Below are 26,666 nucleotides of genomic sequence, written 5' to 3' on the forward strand. Positions count from 1 at the left end.
AGTAAGGCCCTTCCTGATCTATCCCTCCAGCACTACCTTTAGCCCCTTGTTTCCTTGAACTGTAACTTCCAGCAATATGCTGTCTCAGAGTTATGCCCGTAAATATACCCATTCCCATTGCCTTCCTGTTTACCTTTATTCTTTCTACCTGGCAGTGGTTTTATCTCCTCCATGAAACCTTCATTGTTTCTCCTTTCCAGTAAATCATCTTCCTCTGTACTACTTAGGCATCTTATGTATGTTTTTGTTGTAGCACACATTACAATTATTTGTTTAAACTTGTCTTTCCCACACGTTCGAGTTTCAAGTCAGACTTTATCTTTATTTCTCCAGCAGTGTTAAGCATGTAGCAGGTACTGAGGAAATGTTTGTCAAATGAATAAATCTCACTTGTACAATGCAAAGGTTCTTATGCAAAGATCTGAGACTTATGGAAACCTGAGCGGCTGTTATTAAGTATTTGTACTTAACCAGTTATGCAATTTCAGATGTACTGGCGTTAACATTGAGTGTTTATTGTACTCCAGACATTGTGCTAAGTGTATTACATGCGTTATCTCAGTTAATTCCTGCCACTCAAAGGAAGAAACTACAGAGATTTAGAACTCAAAGACAGATCTGCCTGACTTCAAAGCTCTGTTTAATCTATAGTTACTGCTAAACTGTCTGTTGTACCTACTCAGGGACTTAGTATAGGTTTACAACTTGTACATGACCCATGGTAGGTCATGGAAATCATTTGCTAATATATAGTTCACCTTCATTTAAGAAGTGCAGAGAAGACTCAGTTATTTCTTAATGTTCTCAGGTTATAGTTCATCTGCAGAAAAACAGAGTTGACAGCTCTTCAATAGGTAAAGAAGTATTTTGGAATAAGCATAATTTCAAACTCAAGGTATTATTCTTTTTACTACCACTGTACTATGGAATCTATCCAAGTCATATATCTGGCAAAGTCTGTTCCCAAATGTATGTTACTCTCTTTGTAAAGACTTTAATTCAGAGTCATGTAGTTGCTTTTTCTTTTTTTTTTTTTAATGGAGACGCATATAGTTTATCGTTTTTCTAGGCATATAAATGTACCATATTTTAGTTTTTCATATATTTGATTTTGGTTCTGATTGTTTATAATGAATAAATGAGGGCCACGAACATTAGTTGAGTTATGGAAGCTCAGTTTAAGTAGGGTTTCTTAACCTCAGCACAATTGACATTTTAGACCAAATAATTCTTTGTTTTGAGGGCCTGTCCTGTACACCATAAGATGTTTAAGAGCATCCCTGGCCTCTGTCCACTAAATACCAGTAATACCTTCCAAGTTGTGAAAACCAAAAATGTCTCTAGACATTGCCAGATATCCCCTGGAAGACAAAAATACCTCCAGGTGAGAATCACTAGTTTAAAGAGACTTAGAGCCAACAAGAGTAGAATTTTCGTTAACTTTTTTTTTTTTTTGAACAGCTTTATTGAGGTGTGATTCATATACCATACGATACAACCATCTAAAGTTTACATTCAGTGGCTTTTAGTGTATTCACAGAATTGTGCATCCATCACCATGATATAGTTTTAGGACATTTTCATAACCTCATAAAGAAACCCCAGGCACATTAGCAGTCACTTCCCATTTCTTCTCCCTACCCCCCCTGCCTCCCAGCCTAGACATACCTGGTTATCTTTTTATGTTTAGGAATACACAGCCTTCTTGTCTGTTTTAAGTTAGATTATAAGGCAACCAAATCCTATTTCAGAGTATAGTTATTGAAAACTATTTGCATCGAAGTAAGGAAACATATATTCTTTCCTTCAGAGGCCTTTGTTTAGACAGACTCCCAGTTAAATCTGTAGAGGAAATAAATAAACCAAAATAGGCTGATTTAAGAATCATTTTAATGTTATTCACAACAGTAAGAAGTCCCTCTAGCCCTCCACAGCAAGTTTTATTTTATGGAAGTCAACAGTTTTTGTTTTTCCTGTTCAAATCTAGTAGATAACCTTATATCCTAGACTATGTGTAAGAAACACAATTACGAAACATGTACTTAAAATAGTATTTTGAACCTGTGCTTCACTATTATCAAGTAGATCATTTTCAGTGAATTGGTAGTTGGGTTAATTTCTTTACAGATAGATAGTTGGGGTTTCTTTTATTTTTCAAATGTATAGGCCTATTCTACGTACACAGTAATGTTACCTGTCATTCAAATCTTGCAAGTCATGTTTTTTTCCATAAGAATAAATAAGGACCAGTTGGATTATATTCTCTTATTTATAAAACGAAAATATTAACTGTCCTACTTCCCTCAAAGGGTTGGTGTGAAATGCTAAGAGGATCAAATCAGTACAGTCAAAGGAAATGGACAATAAGGTTGTATCTTCATCTTTTATTATTTCTGCTTCTCCCCTTGTGTTCCCATTGTATTTAAATGTTGTGAAGGCATCAAAGTTTTTAAAATGTCATTTATAGCTGACTTTGCAGGGCTTGACCAAGCCATAATTCCTTTGGTTTTAATATATGTGGTTAAAGCTTATACATCATAGAAAATATTTTAAACAAGACAAAGTGTCCTTAATAAATAGAGCTACACAAAAGAAAAGACCTAAGCCATAGTAGATAAATGGCAAAGGATTTGAACACACAATTCAGAAAAGGTATTCAGATGGCCAACACATATTTGAAGAACATGTTCAATTCTATTAGGAATCAGGTAAATGCAGATAAAAGCAATGATAAAGTTCCATATTGGGTCTGTTAATTACCAGCAGGTGTTTTCCTTTTAAAATTAGTCTTTAGTATGCTGGTAATACATGGAAACATTTTCCTTGTTTAAAAAAAAGTGCAGGCTAACACTCCTGCTGACTACACTCCAATCTCAGACCCCGTTTTAGAAGTAAGCACTGTTAATCAGTTTGTTACATATCGTTTCAGACTTTTTTCAATTTGTGTGTTAGGTGTGAAAATCATTGTAGGAAATATATAATGTCTGTAGCATATATCATAATGTAAACGTCAGTAACTTTGTTTCATTCAGCCATATATTTTAGAGGTTTATTTAGGTTAGTGCATAAAGATTTCTTTCATTCTTTTTAACTATTACAGAATATTTTTTCCCCCAATATACACTTTTAAATTTTTTATTTATTTATTTATTTTTGGCTGCATTGGGTCTTCGTTGCTGCACACAGGCTTTCTCTAGTTGCGGTGAGCGGGGGCTACTCTTTGTTGCGGTGCGTGGACTTCTCATTGCGGTGGCTTCTCTTGTTGCGGAGCACAGGCTCTAGGCACTTGGGCTTCAGTAGTTGCAGCACGCGGGCTCAGTAGTTGTGGCATGTGGGCTCTAGAGTGCAGGCTCAGTAGTTGTGGCGCACGGGCTTAGTTGCTCCACAGCATGTGGGATCTTCCCGGACCAGGGCTCGAACCCGTGTCCCCTGCACTGGCAGGCGGATTCTTAACCACTGAGCCACCAGGGAAGCCCCAGGATATTCTTATTGTATAATAGTCCTGCAATTATGATTCTTCTGGAAACAATGTTAAGAATGAACTTATAGAGGACAGTGGTGGTGGGGAGACCAGTTAGGAAGCTATTGTAGTAATCAAGCAAGAGAAAATGGTAGCTTGGAGTACCGTTTTTGTGGGATAACCTGTCTGATTCCTAGACAGATTCCCTGTGAAAAATCTGTGTGGAAATGTTCCCTGGCAGATGACAAGAAGAGTCTGACACTCATGAGAGGTGTTTGAGCATAAGGTACAGATTTGGGAGATACAGCTTACACAGAGTAGTAAAAGTTATGAAAGTGTGTGAACAAACCAAGGAGCAAGTTAGAATGAGAAGTTGGAACTATGTGGGGGTGGCTAGAGAAGTGGGAGGAACACCAGTGGTGAGTAGTACCGAGAAGCCCAAGAAGGAGAGCATTTCAAGAAGAGGGTGGGATTAGCAGCTCCAGGTGCTCCAGAGGTGAAATAAGGTCAAAGGGAAGAGTATGTTTGGGTTTACCATCAGAGAAATCGTTCGTTCTGTCATCATTTTAGCAGAGTGATGGGTTGGACACCTAATTTCAGTAATTTAAAGAGAGAATGGGAGGGACTTCCCTGGTGACGCGGTGGTTAAGAATCCACCTGCCAATGCACGGGACACGGGTTCGATGCCTGATATGGGAAAGATCCCACATGCTGTGGAGCAGCTAAGCCCGTGCACCACAACTACTGAGCCAGCGCTCTGAGAAGCCCGAGCACCACAACGAAGAGTAGCCCCTGCTCTCCACAACTAGAGAAAGCCCACGCGCAGCACGAAGACCCAACGCAGCCGATAGATAGAGAGATAGAAAGAAAGAATGGGAAATGAGGAGTAAAAGCAACCAGTATAGGTAAATCTTTTAAGAATGTGACGTCAGTTTAGGTTTAAATGCCGATAGGGAAAGCTAACAGAGAGGAAGAGTTTCTGAGAATGTAGGGAGTTAGCTCCGACAGTCAGGTTTTAAGGACAGAGTGGTCAATGGTGTCACATGCAGCAGTGCAGTCTTATTTATGTGCACTGAGAAAATGCACATTGGATTTGGCCTTTAGGAGGAAATCTGTGAGCCAGGAGCTAAGTCCCTGTGGTGGAGTCCTTTGAATGCCAGACTTTGGTCGATGGGGAATGAATGAAAGTTACTGAGCACAGAAGTGATATGATCAAAACAGCATTAAAATGTGTTTTTCTTTTAAACTTTCCTTTATTAAGCTTATGTTATTGAGTGGCTCTGTTGTTTGGGCTCTGTTCCACATCTGGAGATACAGCAGTGAACATAACAGGCAGGATCTCTGTTACCATGGCACTGAACATTCAGAAGTGAGGCGAAGACAGAAAAAAATGAAAGGACAAGATAATTTAAGGCAAGTAAGACAAAACTTGGCGATGATACAGAAATGGACTAAGGGGAACTATGATGATGTGGTCAGGAATGGCATTTCTAAAGAGGAGGATTTGAACTGAGATCAGACTATTACTAACGAGTCAGCTGTGCAAAGATCTGGGTGCAAAGGCATCCTCGACCAGACTAGAGAGTGTGTGCAAAGGCCCTAAGCAGGGAATGAGCCTGATTTGTTTGAGGACCAGAGAAAAAGGCAAGTTTGTTAGGAGTGGAGTGAGCAAGGGAGAGACTTAATACAAGATGAGGTCTGAGAGGTGGGTGGAGTTAAACTTGAGCAGGGCCTTGGAAGCCTTAGTAAGGAGTTTGGTGGCTTGTTCTTGATCGGTCACAGTAGAAATGAAAGAAAAGTAGTATGGAGCTGTTGTTGAACTGTCTGGGACATCTAGGTTAAGAAGTCAAGAGAGTTGTCAGGCTTAAATATTTAAATTCAAATATGGTTTGCTTCGTATTATTCCTTGAAATAACTCCCCAGGTTGTTTAGGCATTGAACAAATAAACGTTCGTAGGGAGGCTTGAGAGTCTGTTGAAATGGTATGATCAGCCAGTGATCATGGATCTCTAGCAGTTCTTTGACATAATGAAGGGCATCTTAAATAAATATCATTGCAACCAGAAAGGAATGACCAACTGTTGTATAAACAGTAGCTGGAAAAATTACGGCCAGAAATATCTCATGACTTCAGGGGACATAAAGAATACTTGCCAACCTGAAATACCTACATCTCCATAGGGACCAAGCTATAAAGACTTTGTATAGTGTTTAGTGCTGGTTTGGATAGAACTCCCATTTCCAAAAACGCTTTTTTCCCCCCAGTAAATAGGGAGTATGTGTATCACTGTGCTTCTAGATGCATAAGTAGTTTGAATAGTTTGCTTAGCCAAGGTCATCCTTAAGGAATCTGGTTTTACCGAGTATGTAAAACTTATGTGTGCCCGAAAGCTGCATTGAGGCATGATAATTATACTTTACATATTGCTTTACAGTTTACAAAGCCTTTACCCATTAGGAAATCAATTTGATCTTCATAAACAACTCTTTAAAGTAGATAAGGGCCAGGAATTTTAGGGAGGTCAGTATTATTAGAGGTGAGGAAAGTGAGGATCTCCAAATGTACAGTCACTGAATGGGACGTGAACTCACAACTTCTCACTTTACTTTTCATTTCTTTACCTGTCACACCTTGTTAATGCAAAGGTGAATGAAAATTTAAACTTTACTAGAAGAACTAAAATATGTGTCTTTACTAAAGCAGTGACGGAACACATTTTTTTTTATTATTATTAATTTTTGGCTGCGTTGGGTCTTCGTTGCTGCACGCAGGCTCTTCTCTAGTTGCGGCGAGCATGGGCCCACTCTACCTTGCTGTGCGCGGGCTTTTCATTGCGGTGGCTTCTCTTGTTGCAGAGCACAGGTTCCAGGCACACAGGCTCAGTAGTTGTGGCTCATGGGCTCTAGGGGGCAGGCTCAGTAGTTGTGGCGCACGGGCTTAGTTGCTCCACGGCATGTGGGATCTTCCCGGACTCGAACCCGTGTCCCCTGCATTGGCAGGCAGATCCTTAACCACTGCGCCACCAGGGAAGCCCCACATATATTTTATTTGTATTAAAGTTATTGGTGCTACCAAAGGTTTCAGATTGCTGTGACTACACAGAGGAGGGTGAGATTGACTTTGGCTGGCAGAGTCAAAGGTTTAATTTTGTTTTGAAAATGTGTGCTGTTTTCTCACTTGCTAATTTTTATTGTCTTTCCTTGGTTGCTCCGCATGTTTAAAGTATGACATATGCAGCTTTAAAATAAACCCTTTTATTTTATATGCAGTACTCACATGTTTGTTTCTGCAACCATATTTTATTCTTGTATTGCCACTCAACTTAGTGGAGACTAGTAATAATAATAGCTAACATGTAATGAACAATTCTTTGCTAGGCGCTGTGTGGTGGTAAGGGGTTTGTAAAAATTAACGTATTTAATTCTTACATCAGCTCTGAGGTGGGAGCATTCCTTCATAAATTGGTGTTTTTTTTCCTGCCCCTTCACATACTTGCTATTCCCACACCTGAGAAAGTAGAACTATGTTGAGAGAAAGTATAATTATAAGGCATACTCATGTACACTCAGGATCAACTTAAGCCATGTAAATTTTGTCATATTATATATTGCTTATCATATTTTTCTCTAAGCCAACATAGCCAAGTTGGTATGTGTACTGACCTGAGAGGTGAAAACTAAGCTATGTAACATGAGTGAATGAAGTAATATCCTAAATGTCTGTTCTGTGATTTTAGTGACAGTATGTAATAATCATACATGGTTTTGCATTTTAAAAAAACTGCTTAACTCAATGTGTAAAATAAAGAGTAAAGAGATGTTTGCTTAATTTAAAGTGCTTAGGAATGAGAAATGTCCATTATACTTAATCCTTGGTTTAGTTACTTTTTATTCCTGTATTTTCATGGAGTGAATGAGATATGTTGCTTACTGTGGAAATGGTCATAATAATGCTTTGTATTTATATAACATCTTTCATCTGAGGATCTCAAAAAATGTCTCATGAATCGTCACAGCACTTCAGTGAGGTAGTAAGGTAGCAAGGATTATTAATCTTCATTTTACAGATGGAGAAATTAAGCCACAAGAGGATTAAAATTTATGTATAGTCCCACCAACCAGATATAGAGGCAGCCTGAGCTGCTAAGGTTAGAACATTATATTTTAGGAGGATTGGCATAGTATAAAACTTAAATTAACCCCTTTGCTTTTGTACTTTACACAGATAATCTGTTAGAACAAATATGGTAGCTTTAAAGTGTCCATATGGAAATTTTTTAAATCCTTTTTTTAGGAATAGAAAACATTGTAATACTCTTTTCCCCTCTCATTTTTAGGTCAGCAGCAAGGACAAGATGGAGTGAAAGTCCAACAAGCTACAATAGCTCCTGTAACCGTAGCAGTTGGAGGAATTGCTAATGCAACTATAGGTGCTGTTAGTCCTGACCAACTCACACAAGTGCATTTGCAGCAAGGCCAGCAGGCTTCTGATCAAGAGGTGCAGCCTGGCAAGAGGCTTCGAAGAGTTGCCTGTTCCTGTCCTAATTGTAGGGAAGGAGAAGGAAGGTAAATGCTCTATTGCCACCCAACTCAGTGGAGACTAGTATAATAGCTAACATGTAATGAACAATTACATGTAATCAAGGCACGTAGGGTATTAGTTAAAATCAAGCCATTGGCTGAGTAGTTCGATCATTAGAACATCACTAGCTTTATAGCCCAAGAGTTGAGATACAATATTGTTATGAAGGGGATTAGATTGAGCTCTTCTGGGAATGGGATTTCAGTGGTCCTCTACCGTGTACCTTTTACTTTCTTTTATGGTTTTCTTTCCTCATTTATTTATGTAAAATTTTAAAACAACTTTATTGATATAAAACTTACATACCATGTAATTCACTCATTTAAACTGTACATTTCAGTGGTTTTTAATATATTCACAGAGTTGTGCATCCATCACCACAGTCAATTTTAGAACTTTTTTGTTCCCCTGAAAACAAATCCTGTATTGTTTAGCTATCACTGCCTCTTCCCTCCCAGCTCTAGGCAACCACTAAACTAATTTCTGTGTATAGATTTGCCTATTCTAGACATTCATATAAATGGAATCATAAAATATGTGGGTTTTGTGACTGGTTTCATTCACTTAGCATGTTTTCAAAGTTGATCCATATTATAGCATGTGTCAGTTCTTCATTCTTTTTAATGAACAAAATAATATTCCATTGTATGGATATACAATATTTTACTTATCCATTCATCAGTTGTTGGACATTTGGAATTTTTTCCACCTGTTGGCTATTATGCTGCTACAAATATTGTTATAAAAGTTTTTGTTTTTGATTTGCATTTCCCTGATGACTAATGATATAAAGTATGTTTTCGTGTGCTTACTGTTGGCCATTTGTGTATCTTTCTTTTTTTTTTTATTAATTAATTAATTAATTAATTTTTGGCTGCGTTGGGTCTTCATTGCTGCTCGCGGGCTTTCTCTAGTTGCGGCGCGCGGGCTTTCTCTAGTTGCGGCGAGCGGGGGCTACTCTTCGTTGCGGTGCACGGGCTTCTCATGGTGGTGGCTTCTCTTGTTGTGGAGCACAGGGTCTAGGCACGTGGGCTTCAGTAGTTGTGGCACGTGGGCTCAGGAGTTGTGGCTCACGGGCTTAGTTGCTCTGCAGTATGTGGATCTTCCCAGACCAAGGATTGAACCCGTGTCCCCTGCATTGGCAGGTGGATTCTTAACCACTGTGCCACCAGGGAAGTCCCTGTGTGTCTTCTTTAGAGAATTGTCTATTAAGATCTTATGCCTATTTTAATTAGATTATTTGTCTTTTTATTTTTGAATTATAATAGTTCTTCATATATTCTAGATACAGGTCCCTTATCAGATTTATGATTTGAAATATTTCTTCCCGGTCTCTGAGTTGTCTTTTCACTTTCTTGATAGTGTCCTTTGAAGTACAAAAGTTTTTAATTGTGAAGTCCAGTCTTTTCTTTGGGTGCTTCTGCTTTTGGTTTCATATCTAAGAATCCATTGCCCAATCTGAGGTCACAAAGATTCCCACTTTTCTTATAAGAGTTTTATAGTTTTTGTTCTTACATTTAGGTCTTTGATCAATTTGGGGGTTAATTTTTGTAACTGGTGTGAGGTAAGGGTTCATCCAACACCATGTGTTGAAAGACCGTCCCTTCCCCATTCTTTGGATGGTTTTGGCACCCTTGTCAAAAATCAGTTGATCATAGACACATAGGTTTATTTCTAGAGTCTTCAGTTCTGTTTCATTGATCTGTCTGTCTGTCTCTATGCCAATACCACACTGTCCTGATGACTTTGGCTTTGTGGTAACTTTTGACATTGGGGAGTATGAGTCTTCCAGCTCACCCAACATGAAACGGGTTTTTTTTGAAAGGGTTTTTGATTGTGTCAGGTGCTTTTCTTCATCTGTTGAGATGATCATGTAGTTTTTTTTTTTATTCTGTCAATATGGTATATTACATTAATTGATTGTTAAATGTTAAAGTACTTTTGCATTCATGGGATAAATACAACTTGGTCATGCTATGTAATTCTTTTTATATGTTGATGGACTTGTTTTTTTACTATTGTGTTGAGGATTTTTGCATCCATGTTCATGAGAGATACTGGTCTGTAGTTTTCTTACAATGCCTTTGGGTGGGCAAGGGTGTTACTGGCCTTGTAGAATGAGTTGGGAAGTCTTCTCTCCAGTTTCATTTTTTGAAAGTTTGTGAAGAACTGGCATTAATTTTTAAAATGTTTTGTGAACCTGTGAAGCTCACTGGGCTTTTCCTGTGTGTATTTTTTCGACTACTAATTCAACATCATTACTTGTTTCGAGTTCTGTCTTGTTCTGGAGTCAGCTTTGATACTTTGTATCTTTCTAAGAATTTGTTCATCTTATAGTTTTTTAAGTAATTGGTATACAATTGTTCTTGGTATTCGTTTATAATCCTTTTTATTTCTGTAAGGTTGGTAGTGATATCCCTTTTTTCATTTCTGATTCTAGTAATTTGAGTCTTCTTTTTTTTTTTTTGTTAGTCTCCCTAATGGCCTGTTGGTTTTGTTGACCTTTAATCAGCCTTTGGTTCCATTGATTTTTCTCTATTGTTTTTGTATTCTCTAATTCATTAGTTTCTGCTCTGTTCTTTATTATTTTCTTTCTTCTGCTTGCTTTATTTTAGATTTAATTTGCTCTGTTTTACTGCCTTAAGATGGAAGTTTAGGTTATTTAAGATCTTTTTTCCTTCCAGTTTTATTGAGATATAATTGACGTACAGCACTGTATAAGTTTAAGGTGTACAGCATAATAATATGACTTAATACATCATGAAATGATTATCATAATAAGTTTAGTGAACATCTGTCAGCTACAAAATTAAAGAAATAGAAAAAATATTTTTCCTTGTGATGAGGACTCTTAGGATTTAACTCTCTTAACAATTTTCATATATAACATACAACAGTGTTACTTATATTTATCATGTTGTAGATTACATTCCTAGTACTTACTTACTTTAGAACTGGAAGTTTGTATCTTCTGACTGCCTTCATCCATTTCCCCTCCTCTGGTAACCACAAATCTGATCTCTTTTTCTGTGAGTTGTTTGTTTGTTTGTTTTTGAGGTGTAACTGACCTACAACACTGTTAGTTCCTGTTACACAATATAGTGAATCACTATTTCTATACATTTCACAATGATCACAGTAAGTCTAGTTACGATATTATCACTGTACAAAATTATTACATAGTTATTGACCATATTCCCCACACTGTACATTTCATCCCCTTGACTCCTTTATTTTTTAACTGGCAGTTTGTACCTCTCAATCTCCCTCACCTTTTTTTTTTTCCTCCCTCCACACCCCTCTCCTCTGACAACCACCTGTTTGTTCTCTGTATCTATAACTGTTTCTGTTTTGTTATGTTTGTTCATTTATTTTGTTGTTTAGATTCCACATATAAGTAAAATCATTCAGTATTTGTCTTTCTCTGTCTGACTTGCTTCACTTAGCATAATATCCTCTAGGTCTATCCATGTTGTCACAAATGGCAAGATTTCATTCTTTTCTTGTGGCTGAGTAATTTTCTATTGTGTGTGTGTGTGTGCGTGTATATATACACGTGCACACACACACACACACACACACACCACATCTTCTTTATCCATTCAGCTATTGATGGGCATTTAGGTGGCTTCCATATCTTGACTATTGTGAATAATGATGAAGTGAACATAAGGGTGCATGTATCTTTTCTAATTAGTGTTTTCACTTTCTTTGGATAAATACCCAGGAGTGGAATTCCTGGGTCTTATATTCGTTCTATTTTTAATTTTTTGAGGAGTATCCATACTGTTTGGCATAGCGGCTGTACCAATTTACATTCCCAACAGCAGTGCACGAGGGCTCCCTTTTCTCTATATCCTTGACAACGTTTGTTATTTGTTCTCTTTTGTATACTAGCCATTCTGACAGGTTTGAGGTAAGATCTTTTTAAATATAGATATTTACAGCTGTAAGTTTCCCTCTAAGCATTACTTTATGTGTATCCCCTAAGTTTTGGTATGATGTGTTTTCATTTTCCTTCATCTCAAAATCTTTTACGATTTCCCTTTTGATTTCTTCTTTGACCCATTGGTTATTTAGGAGTATATTGTTTAATTGCTAGGTATTTGTGAATTTCCCGGTTTCCTCCTATAAATGATTTCTAGTTTTCTTCCACTGTGGTCAGAAAACTTTGTTATTTCTGTCCTTTTAAATTTATTGAGATTTGTTTCACAGCCTAGTATATGATCTGTCCTGGAGAACATTCCATGCACTCTTGAGGAGAATGCTGTTGTTGGCTGGAGTGTCCTGTGGATGTCTGTTAGGTCTTGTTCATTTACAGTGTTATTCAAGTCTTCTGCTTCCTTGTTGATCTTCTACCTAGTTGTTTTGTGGAAACATCATTGAAGATAGAGTATTGAAATCTCCAACTATTATCATTGAATTGTCTATTTCTCTTTTCATTTCTGTCAGTTTTTACTTCTGTTTTGGCACTCTCTTTTTACTCTTGTTTAAATGCATGTATGTTTCCGGATGGATTGACCCATTTATCCTTATCAAATTTCTCTCTTTATTTCTAATAACATCTTTTGTTTTAACGTTTATTTTGTCTGGTCTTAGTATAGCCACTCCAGCTTTCTTGTGGTTGTTTGCATGATACCATTTTCCATCTTTTTACTTGTCAATATCTTTGTATTTTTGTATCTTTAAATGTAAAGTGTGTCAGCTATAGACAGTACATAGTAGGATTTTGTTTTAAATCTAATCTGACAAAACCTACTTAGTTTATATAATCCATTTACATTGGATGTTATTATCAATATAATGAACTTATGCCTGCCATTTTACCTTTTGTTTTCTATGTCTCATGTCTTTTTTTGCTCCCCTATCCCTCCCTTACTGCTTTCTTTTGAATTAAGTTACTATCATTTTAATTTGTAATATAGCATTTTAATTTCATTAATGATGTTTTCACTGTACTTATTTCTCTGGTGCTTGCTCTAGGCCTTACAATATATATCTTAATTTATCATAATCAGTTTAAGATTTACGGTAACTTAATTCCAGTGAGTTACAGAAATGTTACTCCTATATAGGTCTGTTCCCTTGTGCTTCTTTTTATGGTATTACTGTTATACATAAGTGTTACAAACCCCACAATACTTTGTTATAATTATTATTTTTATAAATTTATGTCTTTTAAATTTGCTATGTTAACTTTATCATTTCTGGTTCTCTTTATTTATTCCCATGAATTTGAGTTCCCATTTGGGGTCATTTCCTTATGGCTTTGCTCCCAGCCACCTCCTTTGTGCTGTTATTGGCAGATATGTTACATATGTTGCATTTCTCTAATGTTACAGGCTTGACAATACATTTTATACATATTGTTTTATAAAATTGCTTTTTATTTTTTTATTAAACCACATTTAATTATTTTTGGCTGCTTTGGGTCTTTGCTGCTGCACATGGGCTTTCTCTAGTTGCGGCAAGCGGGGGCTACTCTTTGTTGTGGTGCACGGGCTTCGCATTGCAGTGGCTTCTCTTGTTGTGGAGCACGGGCTCTAGGCGTGTGGGCTTAAGTAGTTGTGGCGCACAGGCTCAGTAGTTGTGGTGCACGGGCTTAGTTGCTCTGTGGCATGTGGGATCTTCCCAGACCAGGGATTGAACCCATGTCCCCTGCATTGGCAGGTGGATTCTTAACCACTGTGCCACCAGGGAAGCCCAAAATTGCTTTTTAAATCAGGTGAGAAGAAATATGCACTTACACTGTCCTTTATAATTACATAATTACCTTTGCTAGTGCGCTTTTGTTTCTTTATATATACTTGAATTACTTGCTGGTTTCACTTGCTTTCAGCTTAAAGAACTTCCTTTAGTATTTGTTGCAAAGCAAGTCTACTAGCAACACATTCTCTTAGTTTTTATCTGGGAATATCTTTATTTCACCTTCATTTTTGAAAGATAGCTCTGCTGGATATAGGATTCTTGTTTGAGGTTGTTTTGGGTTTTTTTTTTTTGTTTTTTTGTTTGTTTTTGTTTTTGTTTTGTTTTTGAGTACTTGAATATGTTTCTACTGAGAAGTCAGCCTTTAATCCTACTGGGCTTTCCCTGTAAGTGATGAGTCATGTTTCTTGCTGTTTTCAAGATTTCATCCTTGTCTTCGGGTTTCAGGATTTTTAGTGTAAAGTGTCTATTTGTAGAGCTCTACATTTATCATATTTGGAGTTTGTTGAGCTTCTTGAAAGTGTAGGTTAATGTTTTTCATAAGTTTTCAGCTGTTATTTCTTTGAATATTTTTTCTGCTTCATCCCCCACTCTCCTTTTCCCTCTCGTCTCCTCTCCTCCTGGTATTCTCATTCACATGTTGGTGTTCCACATTTCTCTGACATTCTGTTTATTCTTCTTCTGTTTCTTGTTTGCTTTTTGGGTTGCATAATCTCTATTGAACTGTCTTCAATTTCACTATTTCTTCTTTCTCTTGAGTCCCTCTTGTGAATTTTTCATTTCAGTTGTACCTTTTATCTCAAGAGTTTCCAGTTGGTTCTTTAAAAAATCATTTCTAGCTCTTTATTGATATTCTCTGTTTGATGTGACATTGTCATTATACCTTGCTTTACTTCTTTAATCATGATGTCCTTTAGTTCTTTGAATGTATTCATAATGGCTGCTTTGAAGTCTTGTTAAATTTGTTTGCTCTCACAGGCAATTTCTCTTGCCTGCTTTTTCTCTAGTGTATAGGTCGTTTTTTCCTTCTTTGTTTCTGGTTTTTGCATGTCTCATAATTTTTTGTTGGAAACTGGAGAAATAATACATTGTAGCAACTCCTAGTACTGCCTTCTGTCCTTCTCCCACCCCTGGCTTGTTACTGTTGTTTGCTTGTTTGTTTAGTGATGAGCTGGATTATTTTAATGAAAATCCCTGCCCCCACTCCCCCCCCCCCCCCACCCCAGTATGAAGCTGTTGCTCCTTAGTGGCCCTAGGATGACAGTGGTTTTGGTAAGGATTTTTTTGGCTCTTTCCCTGACCACACCCAGCTGTTAAGCTTCACTAATTGCCAGCTGATTGCTCTGTCGTTTTCAATAATACCCTGAAGCATATATTGCTCCACAGACCGATCCAATCAGAGTTTAAAAAGGCAGAACTTAGGTCTGTGCTTGAGATTTATTCTGATTCTGTAAGACTCTTACCGGCTACCTCTTTCCTCAGTTCTCTCTAGCAACCTAGCAGTCTATAGTTTAGCTTATGTCTCCAATGAATCTATTAGTCTCCTCCCAGTTGCCTTTTGCAACAATCTCCACTGTCTTTAAGATCATCCTCAGGCTCAAACCTCTCCACACTTTGTTGCAAATGAAGTCAATTTCTTGGGAAGAGCTTTGGAGCCTTCTGTTTTATGGTATGCTCTCCCTCTGGCCAAAATCTCTGTGTCATGGCTCTTGAACTGGGGGGTTGGGACAGTGGCACATTTCTCCCTATGCATTCCGTGCTCTAGGAGCTGAGCACTTGGGGGCAGGAGGTCAGCAGTATCCTCAAGTTTTATTGGCTGGTCACTCCAGGGTTGGAACCTCTGATTTATGAACTGCAAATGAGCTGGGTCAAGGGTCATCTGGACCCCAGTGTTTTCATCATGCCTTATCCAAGGTCGAGCCTGTGTCTCAGGGGTTGGGATTGGGTGGAAGAAGGTTGCTCCCCGTCTGTCAGCCACACTCACCTGAAACTTAGCCTCAGTAACAGGTAGCTGCAGGTAGATTGAGAAATACTGATGTCCTGCCTCTCTTGGGGAGATAACCCAGCAACTAGAAGGGTGGGAGAAGAGGGAACCCTGTTGTTGATTGCACAAGTCTGTAGTGTTTCTGTGTCAGGGGAGGTGGAAGGAGGAGGGAGAGACAGAGTGAGTATTGGTTCAAATACAGCAGACTCTCACTCTTCTTACCAAGTTCTGTTTGATTTTCATGAATAAATGTTTCTTTATTTGCTGTATACTCATAGGGCCATTTCCAGAGATTGTAAATGGTGTTTGCTTTTTTTTGTTATCATTTGCACTGGTTTCACTGGGGAGTAGGTCCAGGGAGCTCTTCGTGCTGCTTTTGCTGGAAGTGAAACTCTGAACCTTACACTTTTAAGTGAGGATTACCATTCTTTGGTATTTTAGAGGAGAGTGTTCAAGTGTCTTGAAAAGTTTAAAGAGATTTTTTTCCCAGGGGAGGAACCTACTAGGAAATGAACATGTGAATTCCATGGCAGAACATACATTCTCTAAAATTAATGTGTTTTCATACCACTTTTGAGTTTACTACACAGTGCTGTTTTTTTTTTAGTTGAAATTTTTCTGATTTTTAACTACAGTTGTGGCATCATGATTTAAAAAACCCATTTAGAAAAGCATCATTTAATTACCTTGATTCCCTTTTACTTTTCCTGAATTATAAGCTTGGTGTTTGGGAGTGTAATTAATGTTTGGTTTTGGTTTTGGTTTTTGTAGAGGCAGTAATGAACCAGGAAAAAAGAAACAACATATCTGTCATATTGAAGGATGCGGAAAAGTTTATGGCAAAACATCTCACCTACGAGCACATCTTCGCTGGCATACTGGAGAAAGACCTTTTATATGCAACTGGATGTTTTGTGGCAAAAGATTTACAAGGAGTGATGAGCTTCAGAGACATAGAAGAACCCATACAGGTTAGTTGATTTATTTTAGGACTTGTACTTGTTACTTCTTTTCTCAGTGCTTAGATGAAAATTATAGTGATAGTTTGCTATCAAATTGGGAAATATGGAAATTAAAGAGAGAAAATACATTTTAGTGATTATATGAAAGATGTTTAAGGTCAAAATTCTTTACCTCATTTCTGAGATATATTTTATTCTACTTTTCGTAAGCTTTATCAGCATAATTACATGACTTGGAATTTATTCCATTTGCTTATCTTGCATTCTTAGCATGTTGAACTCACATATTACTTTTTGTCAGTATTTAAGTTGATGAGAAGAGAGTTGAATTATCATCTTATTGGTGACCTTGATTAGTTTTTGTTTTTTTACAATCCAGAAAATTGGCTGAAGTATCAAGAAAAGTATAACAGATACCTACCTTAACTCTCACTCAGAATTGACAGCTGTTAACATGCTATGTTATCTGTTATTTTTTAACAAAACAAATCATATAAAGTTGACATCATCTTTGTCCTCCTACCTCTCAAAGACAACAGCTACCATGAATTTCAAGTGTAAGTTTTTAGTGTAGTTTTAATACTCTTACATATTTTGTTCATGGATATATATGTGTATATTGTTTTGTGTTTTCTATGAAATTTTATGTAACTGATATATTACAGTATCATAATTTCACTTACTATGTTTTGAGCTCTATCCAAGTTCATATGTATGTACATATATGTGTATGAATACATGTCTATTTCTCTTAACTGCTATGTAGTGTTCTATCACATGACTCTACTACACTGTATTGATCCATTTCCCACACTCTTTAGATGAGTTCAAGTTTTTTTGCTGTCACAAACTTTACTACTTTGAACATACAGTGAACATGTACAAGAAGTAGAATTATTGGATCTTAGAGAATGTGTGTGTTTGATTTTGCTAGATAACCACTAAAGAGTCACTAAAGTGGCTGTTACCGTATCTACTCCACTAGTGTTGATTGAGAGTTTCCACTTGGCTGTATGTTCACTCAGTAGCATCAGGCTTTGAAAGTTCTTGTCAGTCTAAAATGGTTTCTATTTAATTTTTTAAATTAGCATTTTTCCTGGTTATAGTGAGATAAGCATCTTTTCCTGTGTTTATTGGTCATTTATATTTTGTTTTCTTTTGATCTTTTTTGATTATTTCTTTTGATCTTTTTTGTTGTTGTTGTTTTCCTTTTTCTTACTGATTTATATATTGCAATTTTTCCCAGTATTGCTATCTTTTATCTTGGTGCTATCTTTTGTCATATGGAAGTTTTACATTTTTATTTAGTCAAATATAAGGATATGTAAATATATTCCTTTGCATTTTCCTTTTTTTAAATGAAATTTTCTCTTATCCCAAGGTCATAAAGTTTTTAAAAACATTTTCTTCTAATTGACTTTAAGGTTTTCTTTTTGTAAGTTTATTAGTCTAGAATTTTTTTTTTTTTTGGATGATGATGGACTAAAAAGGGGATAAAATTCTATTTTTCTTTCATGTGGAAAGCCATTTCTTGAATAGTCCAATTCTTTCTTCATTGATATTTAATGAACTTCTCTCATATGTTGATGTCCCTTTTAAGAATGGCTGATTTCTGAGTCCTTTGTTTTGTCTATTTGTCACTTCCTACAGTAATACTATGCTGTTTTAATTACCAGAAGCTTATATTAAGTCTTGATATCTGATAGGGCAATTTTCCTTTTTTTGGTATATAACACTGACCTTCTCTATTTAGAACATGTCTGGTATATATATTTGGGACTCAGTGTTTAATTATTGAATAAAGTAATAATTTGGGTAGATTTTTTGAATTAGACATTAAACTTTAACTTGTATCAGGGTACATGTAGGACAAAAGGGGAACTAGAACTGACATTTATTGATCAACTACTGAATATCAGGTGTTTCAAATATATCATCTCATTTAATTCTAACAGAGGCACTGTAAGCTAGAAATTGGCTCCATTTTACAGATTAGAGAATAGCCTCAGAGAAGAAATAATGGTTGCTAAATCTATTTAAAGTGATAAATAAAAATTACTTAGTTTGATATGCACACAACTTAGTAACACAGAAGAGTCTTAGTGTAATGGCTCAATCACTGAGTTAGTATTATATTAAAAATAAGAATTTTAATTTAAAAAAAGTTTTAAAAACTTTCTGTATGGTATTGGGGTTTCTAATGCCACCTCACCTTTCATATTGGCAAATATGTTGTGATTTAAAATTAAGCCCATAATAATATTGATGTCTGTTTTAGAAAAATACTGTGCTGTTTATGTCAGTATGAGTGGATGCAGTATTTCTACCCTGGTTTAACAGTGGGGCAGATTAGGGAAACCAAGAAAATTTGGAACCTCTCACATTGTGATTTCACCATTTTGTTTGAGAAACGATGAGTTTCTAAACTTCCTTTCTGTTGCACATCCATACTCATACAGATAACACAAGGCAGATTTACTGAAGGATTTATATAAACTACTTCAAAAGATTAATGATTTGGAAGCATAATTTCTTCTTTTTAAATGGTCCACACCATTATTGTCTTCTAATAACCTGAATAATTCAGAATTTAATATACTTTCAGCTTACTTTCAGTGTTTCAAACATCTTGAATACATCATACACAAAATTGTTTATTTAAACATGTTATTTTGAAAAGTGTTTGGCTTAACATCAGATACTATTTTACTTTTAAAGAAGTAGTACAAGTAACTTTCATTCTAAGTTGTTCATTAAAGTTGTTGAAAAGAAAATGAAACAATCTTTTGAAATAAATAAGTATTGATTAATCATTTAATATGTTAAGTTGAAAGCCTTGGCCATTCATGGCAGGAACTGTGTTTTCTTTAATGCCCAACCACTGCACTAAGTAGAAATTCAGTCATCATCTTACTATGAATGGACAAATGAGTTATTATTATTCACTGCTGAAAACAGTGCAGATTTTTTTGTTGTTGCTTTCTGTAAAATAAATTAAAAAATTTTTTCAAAAGATACATGGATATGGTATTTAAAGATCAAATCATAAAAAAAAAAATGAAATCATGTAGAAGAGCTTGGATTGTTAAGCAGACTCTTTGGCCCACTGCATCTGCTCCCTGGAGAAAATCATGTTTACATTTTTATTCATCCTGTGATGGCTGTGCATACCTATATAATATGCTTATACTGTTATTTATTGATACAGCAATATTAGACACTGACTATTGACTTCTTGCATTAAGAGTTAAGAATTTACCTCACAGATGGCCAGTAGGCACATGAAAAGCTGCTCAATGTTGCTAATCATCAGGGAAATGCAAATCAAAACCACCTGTGAGAATGGCGATCATCAAAAAGAATACAAATAAAAAATGTTGGTGAGGACACGGAGAAAAGGGAACCCTTGTACACTCTTGGTGGGACTGTAAATAGGTGCAGCTGCTCTGGAAGACAATATGGAGGTTTCTCAAAAAACTAGAGGTAGAACTACCATATGACCAAGCAATTCTGCTCCTGGGTATATGTTCGAAAAAAAAACAAAAACACTAATTTGGAAAGATACATGCAACCTAATGTTAATAGCAGCATGATTTACAGTTGCCTAGATATGGAAGCAACCTAAGTGTCGATCAATACATGAAGTGAAATAAGTCAGGTAGAGAAAGACAAATGCTGTATGATATCACTTATATGTGGAATCTAAAATATGCAACAAACTAGTGACTATAATTTTTTAAAAACAGACTCACAGATACAGAGAACAAACTAGTGGTTACCAGTAGGGAAAGGGAAGGGGGTAGGTACAATTTAGGGGTAGGGGATTAAGAGGTACAAACTCTTAGGTATAAAATAAGCTACAGGGATATATTGTACAACATGAGGAATATAGCCAATATTTTATAGCTGTAAATGAAATATAACCTTTAAAATTGTGAATCAATATATTGTGCACCTATAACTTATACAATATTACACATCAACATACTTCAATTTAAAAAAATGAACACTCAGTTGTAAACTGACAGAAATCAACACTCCCCCCAAAATAATTTACCTGACTTTACACCATCAATGACACTGAATTTTTTCTTTAACTGTGTGCAGGCCAAATGTTGTCTCATGACTCACCACTCTGTGATACCATATTACCATGTCTGTCCTTCAGTTTCCATCCCGTTCACCTTTTAACTTCTCTCACCTAAACTGTTACTATCTCTTCTCTTTCTCTTGATGTTAAAGTGCTTACATTTTCTTTAATAACCACTGCCTCTTTTTTTTCATAGCTTAGTTCTTAAAGTTGAAAATTAGTAAATAAATAATAATTACATTAAGTAATGGACTGTGATTACCTGTCCTTTCCTGTGTAGTTTTTGTTTTTTTTGTTTTTTTTTTTTAAAGTTTTACTTGATTTTATTTATTTATTTATTTATTTTTGGCTGTGTTGGGTCTTCGGTTCGTGCGAGGGCTTTCTCCAGTTGCGGCAAGCGGGGGCCACTCTTCATCGCGGTGCGGGGACCGCTCTTCATCGCGGTGCGCGGGCCTTTCTCTATCGCGGCCCCTCCCGTCGCAGGGCACAGGCTCCAGACGCGCAGGCTCAGCAATTGTGGCTCACGGGCCCAGCTGCTCCGCGGCATGTGGGATCTTCCCAGACCAGGGCTCGAACCCGTGTCCCCTGCATTAGCAGGCAGATTCTCAACCACTGCGCCACCAGGGAAGCCCAGTTTTTGTTTTTGTTTTTGTTTTCCTGAAGTTTCAAATTGCCTTCTTCCCCTTTGCATTGGTTAACTTTATTACCTCCTCTTGTTATTTTAACTTTTCAAGAAAAGTATCAACTCCATCAGGTTTCTCCTTATTCCTGGAGTACTCCAGCTTTCCGATCAAACACTGATTGATTCCTGTCTAGGGCTGCTGCACAGCTGTAATCCTGAGACTTTTCTTCCCTGCTCTATTGGTTTGGATCCAGTGTTCTCAAGATCTCACATCTTCAGCTTTCTCAGTTTATTCCCTTGGTTTCTGGAAAACATTCTGAAATGCTTCCTACAAAAAGGCATACAGAAGTAAATTTGTTTGAAAATACCTTTATTTTGCTTTTCCACTTAATTGATAGTTTGGCTAATACAGAATTCTAGGTTGAAAATTATATTCACTTGAAACATTAATGGCACTGCTGTGTTGTCTTCTTGCATCTGTTTTACTAATAAGTTCATTGTTCCTCTTCTCATATTTTTTAGTAGGTGACCTAATTTTACCCCTTCAGCTTTAGGGAACTTATTTATTTTATTTATTTATAACTTTTATTTTGAAGTAATTTTATACTTACAGAGGAATTGCAAAGATAATATAGAGAGTTCTCAAATACCCTTCACCCAGCTTCCTCTATAACTAATGTCTTCCATAACACAATGTTAAGAAATTAACATTGGTACAATACTATCAGTTAAACTACAGGCTTCCCTACAAATATACTTTTTCTATTCCAGGATTCAGTCCAGAGTACCACATTGCATTTATTTGTCATGACTCTTTAGTCTCCTGCAGTCTGTGAAATTTCCTCTTTTTATTCCTGGTCTTGTCATACCTTGACACTTAAAGGTTAAGTATCTTGTAGAATATCCCTCAATTTGAGTTTGTCTGATATTATCTCATGATTACATTGAGGTTATGAATTGTTGCTGGGAAGAATATCACAGACATTATTGTCCTTCTAATCGCATCATATCAGGGAGTACATGATGTCAATATGTCTTATTATTGGTGATGTTAACCTTGATGAATTAGTTAAGATAATGTTTGCCAGGTATCTCCACTGTGAAGTTTTTCTTTTTTCCTTTCCATATTTTGTTTATTAGAAGCAACTGACTAAGTCCATTCAGTATTCAAGAGGAAGTGAATTAAGCTCCACCTCCTAGAGGGAGGAATATCAAAGAATTTGTGGACTTAATGAACACAACCACAGTAATTAGTAAATATTTTAGAGATTTTTTGAGTCTGCACAAATGTCCTCTTTCTCTTTAAAGAAAACACTATTTTCACTTTTAGCATTCCTCATTGTATCTTTTCTTTTTCCTGAATATCCATAATTATAATGAGTATTTTAATATAGTTTCTGAGGAAATAAAAACCACAATATTTGTTAGCATAAGAGTTGATAAAATATCTCTCTGAAACAACTACAGAATCATTTCTTTCACCAAAAAATGAACAGACTTTTAATCATGTACAGTCAAACGTAACTGAAAACAGAGATTATATTCAGCTACAAGTAACAGAAAGCACCCATACTTTTCCTGATATGAGGAAGGGGCTTATTCTCACATAGAAGGAGAGGGTCAAGGCAGCCACTGCACAGTGCAGCAAACTCCCATGTCCTTGTTTATCGCTGCACCATTGTGGATGTCATGGTGAATCAGGAAAACATACTAACAATGTTAACAGCAAAAGGTGTTTCCTACACAAATTAGACATGATGAAGCTATAAATCTACAGAAGGGTAATCTGACAATACTCCCAACCATGAAATTCTGAATTATTTTCCAAGTGGACACAGGAGGCCTCACAGAAAAATTCAAACTCTGACAGATTTTGATGTAGAATTGTAAAGACATCAGAGGAAAACTACACTTCTGATAATAGGAATCAAACAGTTGGTGGTGGTTTTGAGGATACTCTTGAATACAAAGGCACAGAATCTGGAAAATAGGATGAAAGGTGGTGTCCTCGAACCTTCTATGTATCTGTCTCTCTCCCAGCATGGTGGCTCCAAAATCTGAAGTATGCCTTCTCATCTGCCTTTAAATTGCACACAGGTGACGGTATTGGTGAATTCTAACATGGAACCACAAAGGGGATAGATTGTGGAAAATCTAGGTCCTAATATTACTCATAGGCAGGATATCTCCAACTCTAGATTTTTTGTCCTGTCACAAGCCTCTCTTCTTCAAAGTCTATTCACCAAATACCAGTCAGAAGGAATGAAGAAGCAAATGGAAAAACATAATTTACGTGAATGTACACCCTTTGACAACCTGGCCATACAGAAAAAATTATTCCAAGTATTTAATAGTAGGGAAAATGGAAAAAGTCTCCTGTACTCACCACTCCCCCAAAAAGATCTTTCTGTAATAAAGGTACAGTATATATAATAGATCAAGGATATCCGAGAACTGCCACCCAAGGCCAGTAGGAAAATCCCAACAAATACCAAGCCTAATTGCATAATAAAACTACACTTTATGGGGATATATGTATATGTACAGCCGATTCACCTTGTCACAAAGCAGAAACCAACACACCACTGCAAAGCAACCACACTCCAACAAAGATGTCAAAAAAAAAAAAAAATACACTTCAACCACCCATAGGTCCAACAGACTTAAAATTGGAAAGAGAAAATATCATCTGATTAAAGGAAAAATTGTTATCTTTTAACCTTATGAACTATTATTAAAAGATGACTTACAGAATTACCTCACCTAAATATTCATTTTTGAAGGTAACTAGTACAAATCCAATGTCAAGAAAGGTACTTTCATAAAGATCCTTCGTAAACACACATATTTATAAACTTTTATAACAAGTCTTTTATATTGAAGATTTTCTAAAACATTATTCTTGGATTACTTTCCAACAAGTTACCTCATGTTACTGACATTTATATTTGTTTCTCATGAGAGTTTTCACATATAAGTATGTGGGCCCACTGAAGTCTTTCCTAGGCTCTTTAAAAACTAGATTTATTATCTAGTGAACCCTTTCATGCTTTTGCAAAGTAGAGAGATCAGAGAAGGTTTTCCCACATTCTTCATATTTACATGGTTTCTCTGTAGTATGCATGTGTCTCTGAATGCCTAAGACAGAAATTTAGGCTTTCCCACATTCCTACATTCATAAGGCTGCTCTCCAGCATGAGTTCTTTCATGCACTTGAACATAAGTGGAAGCAAAAGTTTTTCCACTTATTTTACAGCCATAGGGTTTTTCTTGTATGAGTTCTTTCATGTTTTTGAAGAGAACTGGAAAAACGAAATGCTTTAGAACATATTTTACACACACACGGTTTCTCACCAGTGTGAGTCCTTTCACGTGTTTGAAGAAAACTGGGAATAATAAATGCTTTCCCAGATTCTACACATTTATATGGTTTCTCTCCAGTGTGAATTCTTTTCATGCACTTGAGCATAAGTGGAACTGAAGGTTTTCCCACATATTTTACATTCATAGGGTTTTTCTCCAGTATGGGTTTTTTCATGTTTTCGAAGATATCTGGGAATACTAAATGCTTTAGAACATGTTTTACACACATATGGTTTCTCTCTAGTGTGAGTCTTTTCATGTATGTGAAGAGAACTGGGATTATTGAATGCTTTCCCACGTTCTTCACATTTATATGGTTTCTCTCCAGTGTGCAGTCTCTTGTGTCTTCAGATGCCTGAGGGACAAACGAAGGCTTTCCCACATTCCTGACATTGATAGGGTTTCTGTCCAGTGTGAGCTCTTTCATGCACTTGAACGTAAGTGGAAGCGAAGGATTTCCCACATACTTCACATTCATAGGGTTTTTCTCCAGTATGCGTTCTTTGATGTTCTTGAAGCTATCTGGGAATACTAAATGCTTTACAATATGTTTTATACACATACGGTTTCTCTCCACTGTGACTCCTTTTATGTATTTGAAGAGAACTGGGGTTAATGAATGCTTCCTCACATTCCTTACATTCATAGGGTTTTTCTTCAGTGTGATCTCTTTCGTGTTTTTGGAAACCTTTTTGAGAACATAAACCTTTACCCCATTGCTTATATTCATAGGGCTACTCTCCAGAGTGAACTCTTTCATGTGTTTGGAAACCTTGATGATTACTGAAACTTTTTCCACATTGCTGGAATTCATACAGTTTTTATCCTGTGTGAGTTCTTTTGTGCCTCTGTAAGGAACTGTAATATTTGTAAACTTTCCCACTTTCCTTACATTTATATGTATTATACAGCCCCGATCATATTTTTTTTAAATCTTGAGGTTTGTGTTCAATGTGACATTTCATGTGTCTATTAAGAGATGAATGATGCATGAAGACTTTTCCACATACACTGCATTCACATGGTTTTAATCCAGGAGTTTTCTTGTTCTGATCGAGAGGTGGTGTAAGGTTGAAGTTTCCTCCACGTGGACTACTGTCTTTATGCTCAGAGAATCTCACTGTCATATGATTTCTTGGTTTTCCCCCATGGTTTTTGTACTGCTCTTCAATGTCATCATCATTCCATTTTGTTCCTGCTGAGGCCAGGTTTCTGAAGGTTTCCTGCATTACATCTCTGTAGAGTTTCTTCTGTGTAGGATTCAGTAGAGCCCACTCCTCCAGGATGAAGTTCACAGCCACATCCTCAAAGGTCACTGAGTCCATATCCAGCTCTTCTGGGTGTCCCCAAGTCCCTCCTACACCTCCCACGACTAGTGCAGAAACGACTGGGACCATTAAGGGCGGGGGACGCTTGATATCGTCCGTGGGATGTCGGAGTCCGTGGCGACTTTCTTGCTGGTGTGGTGCATCGCCCTGCCCACCTGTATCTTGCCTGCAGATGCAATGTGATGTTCTGTGTGATGTTACTGTGATGTACTAAAGGTCATTTTCTGTTTCCCTCACTGTACAATTTTTAGTTGTGACTCTTATATAAGGAAGATCGATCTATACCTTCTTCCCCAATTATTTGTTTATTCAGACATTTATTTTTACCACTATGGTATGGATTCATGAGTATTTATTTATAGAGTTATGATCCAATCCCGTTACATGCAAATCTCAGAGATATTCCGGGTTTGGTTCCAGACCACCTCGATGAAGTGTGAATATCTCAGTAAAGCCAGTCACACGAATTTTTTGGTTTCCCAGTGCATGTAAAAGTTAGGTTTACACTATACTGTAGTCTGTTAAGTGTACAGTAGCATTACATCTAAAAAAATAATATACCTACCTTA

At 36.6% G+C, this 26,666-nt stretch overlaps 1 protein-coding gene across 4 annotated transcripts in view; it reads left to right on the forward strand.

Moving 5' to 3' along the window:
* Window positions 1–26,666, forward strand: part of SP4 (Sp4 transcription factor) — a 73,945-nt gene that overhangs the window by 31,016 nt on the left and 16,263 nt on the right. Inside the window, exons 4-6 of one of the 4 annotated variants that reach the window (XM_057550453.1) lie at window positions 7,798–8,026; window positions 16,504–16,703; window positions 17,074–17,231. In XM_057550453.1, the coding sequence (XP_057406436.1) occupies window positions 7,798–8,026; window positions 16,504–16,703; window positions 17,074–17,120 (476 nt within the window). In that variant the 3' untranslated portion in view covers window positions 17,121–17,231. Of the gene's footprint in view, window positions 1–7,797; window positions 8,027–16,503; window positions 16,704–17,073; window positions 17,232–26,666 lie in introns of those variants that run through there. The other 3 variants (XM_057550456.1, XM_057550452.1, XM_057550454.1) reach the window with 3 other exon arrangements.

The sequence above is a fragment of the Balaenoptera acutorostrata genome, chromosome 7 (genome assembly GCF_949987535.1).
Source record: "Balaenoptera acutorostrata chromosome 7, mBalAcu1.1, whole genome shotgun sequence".
Lineage (NCBI taxonomy): Eukaryota > Metazoa > Chordata > Mammalia > Artiodactyla > Balaenopteridae > Balaenoptera > Balaenoptera acutorostrata.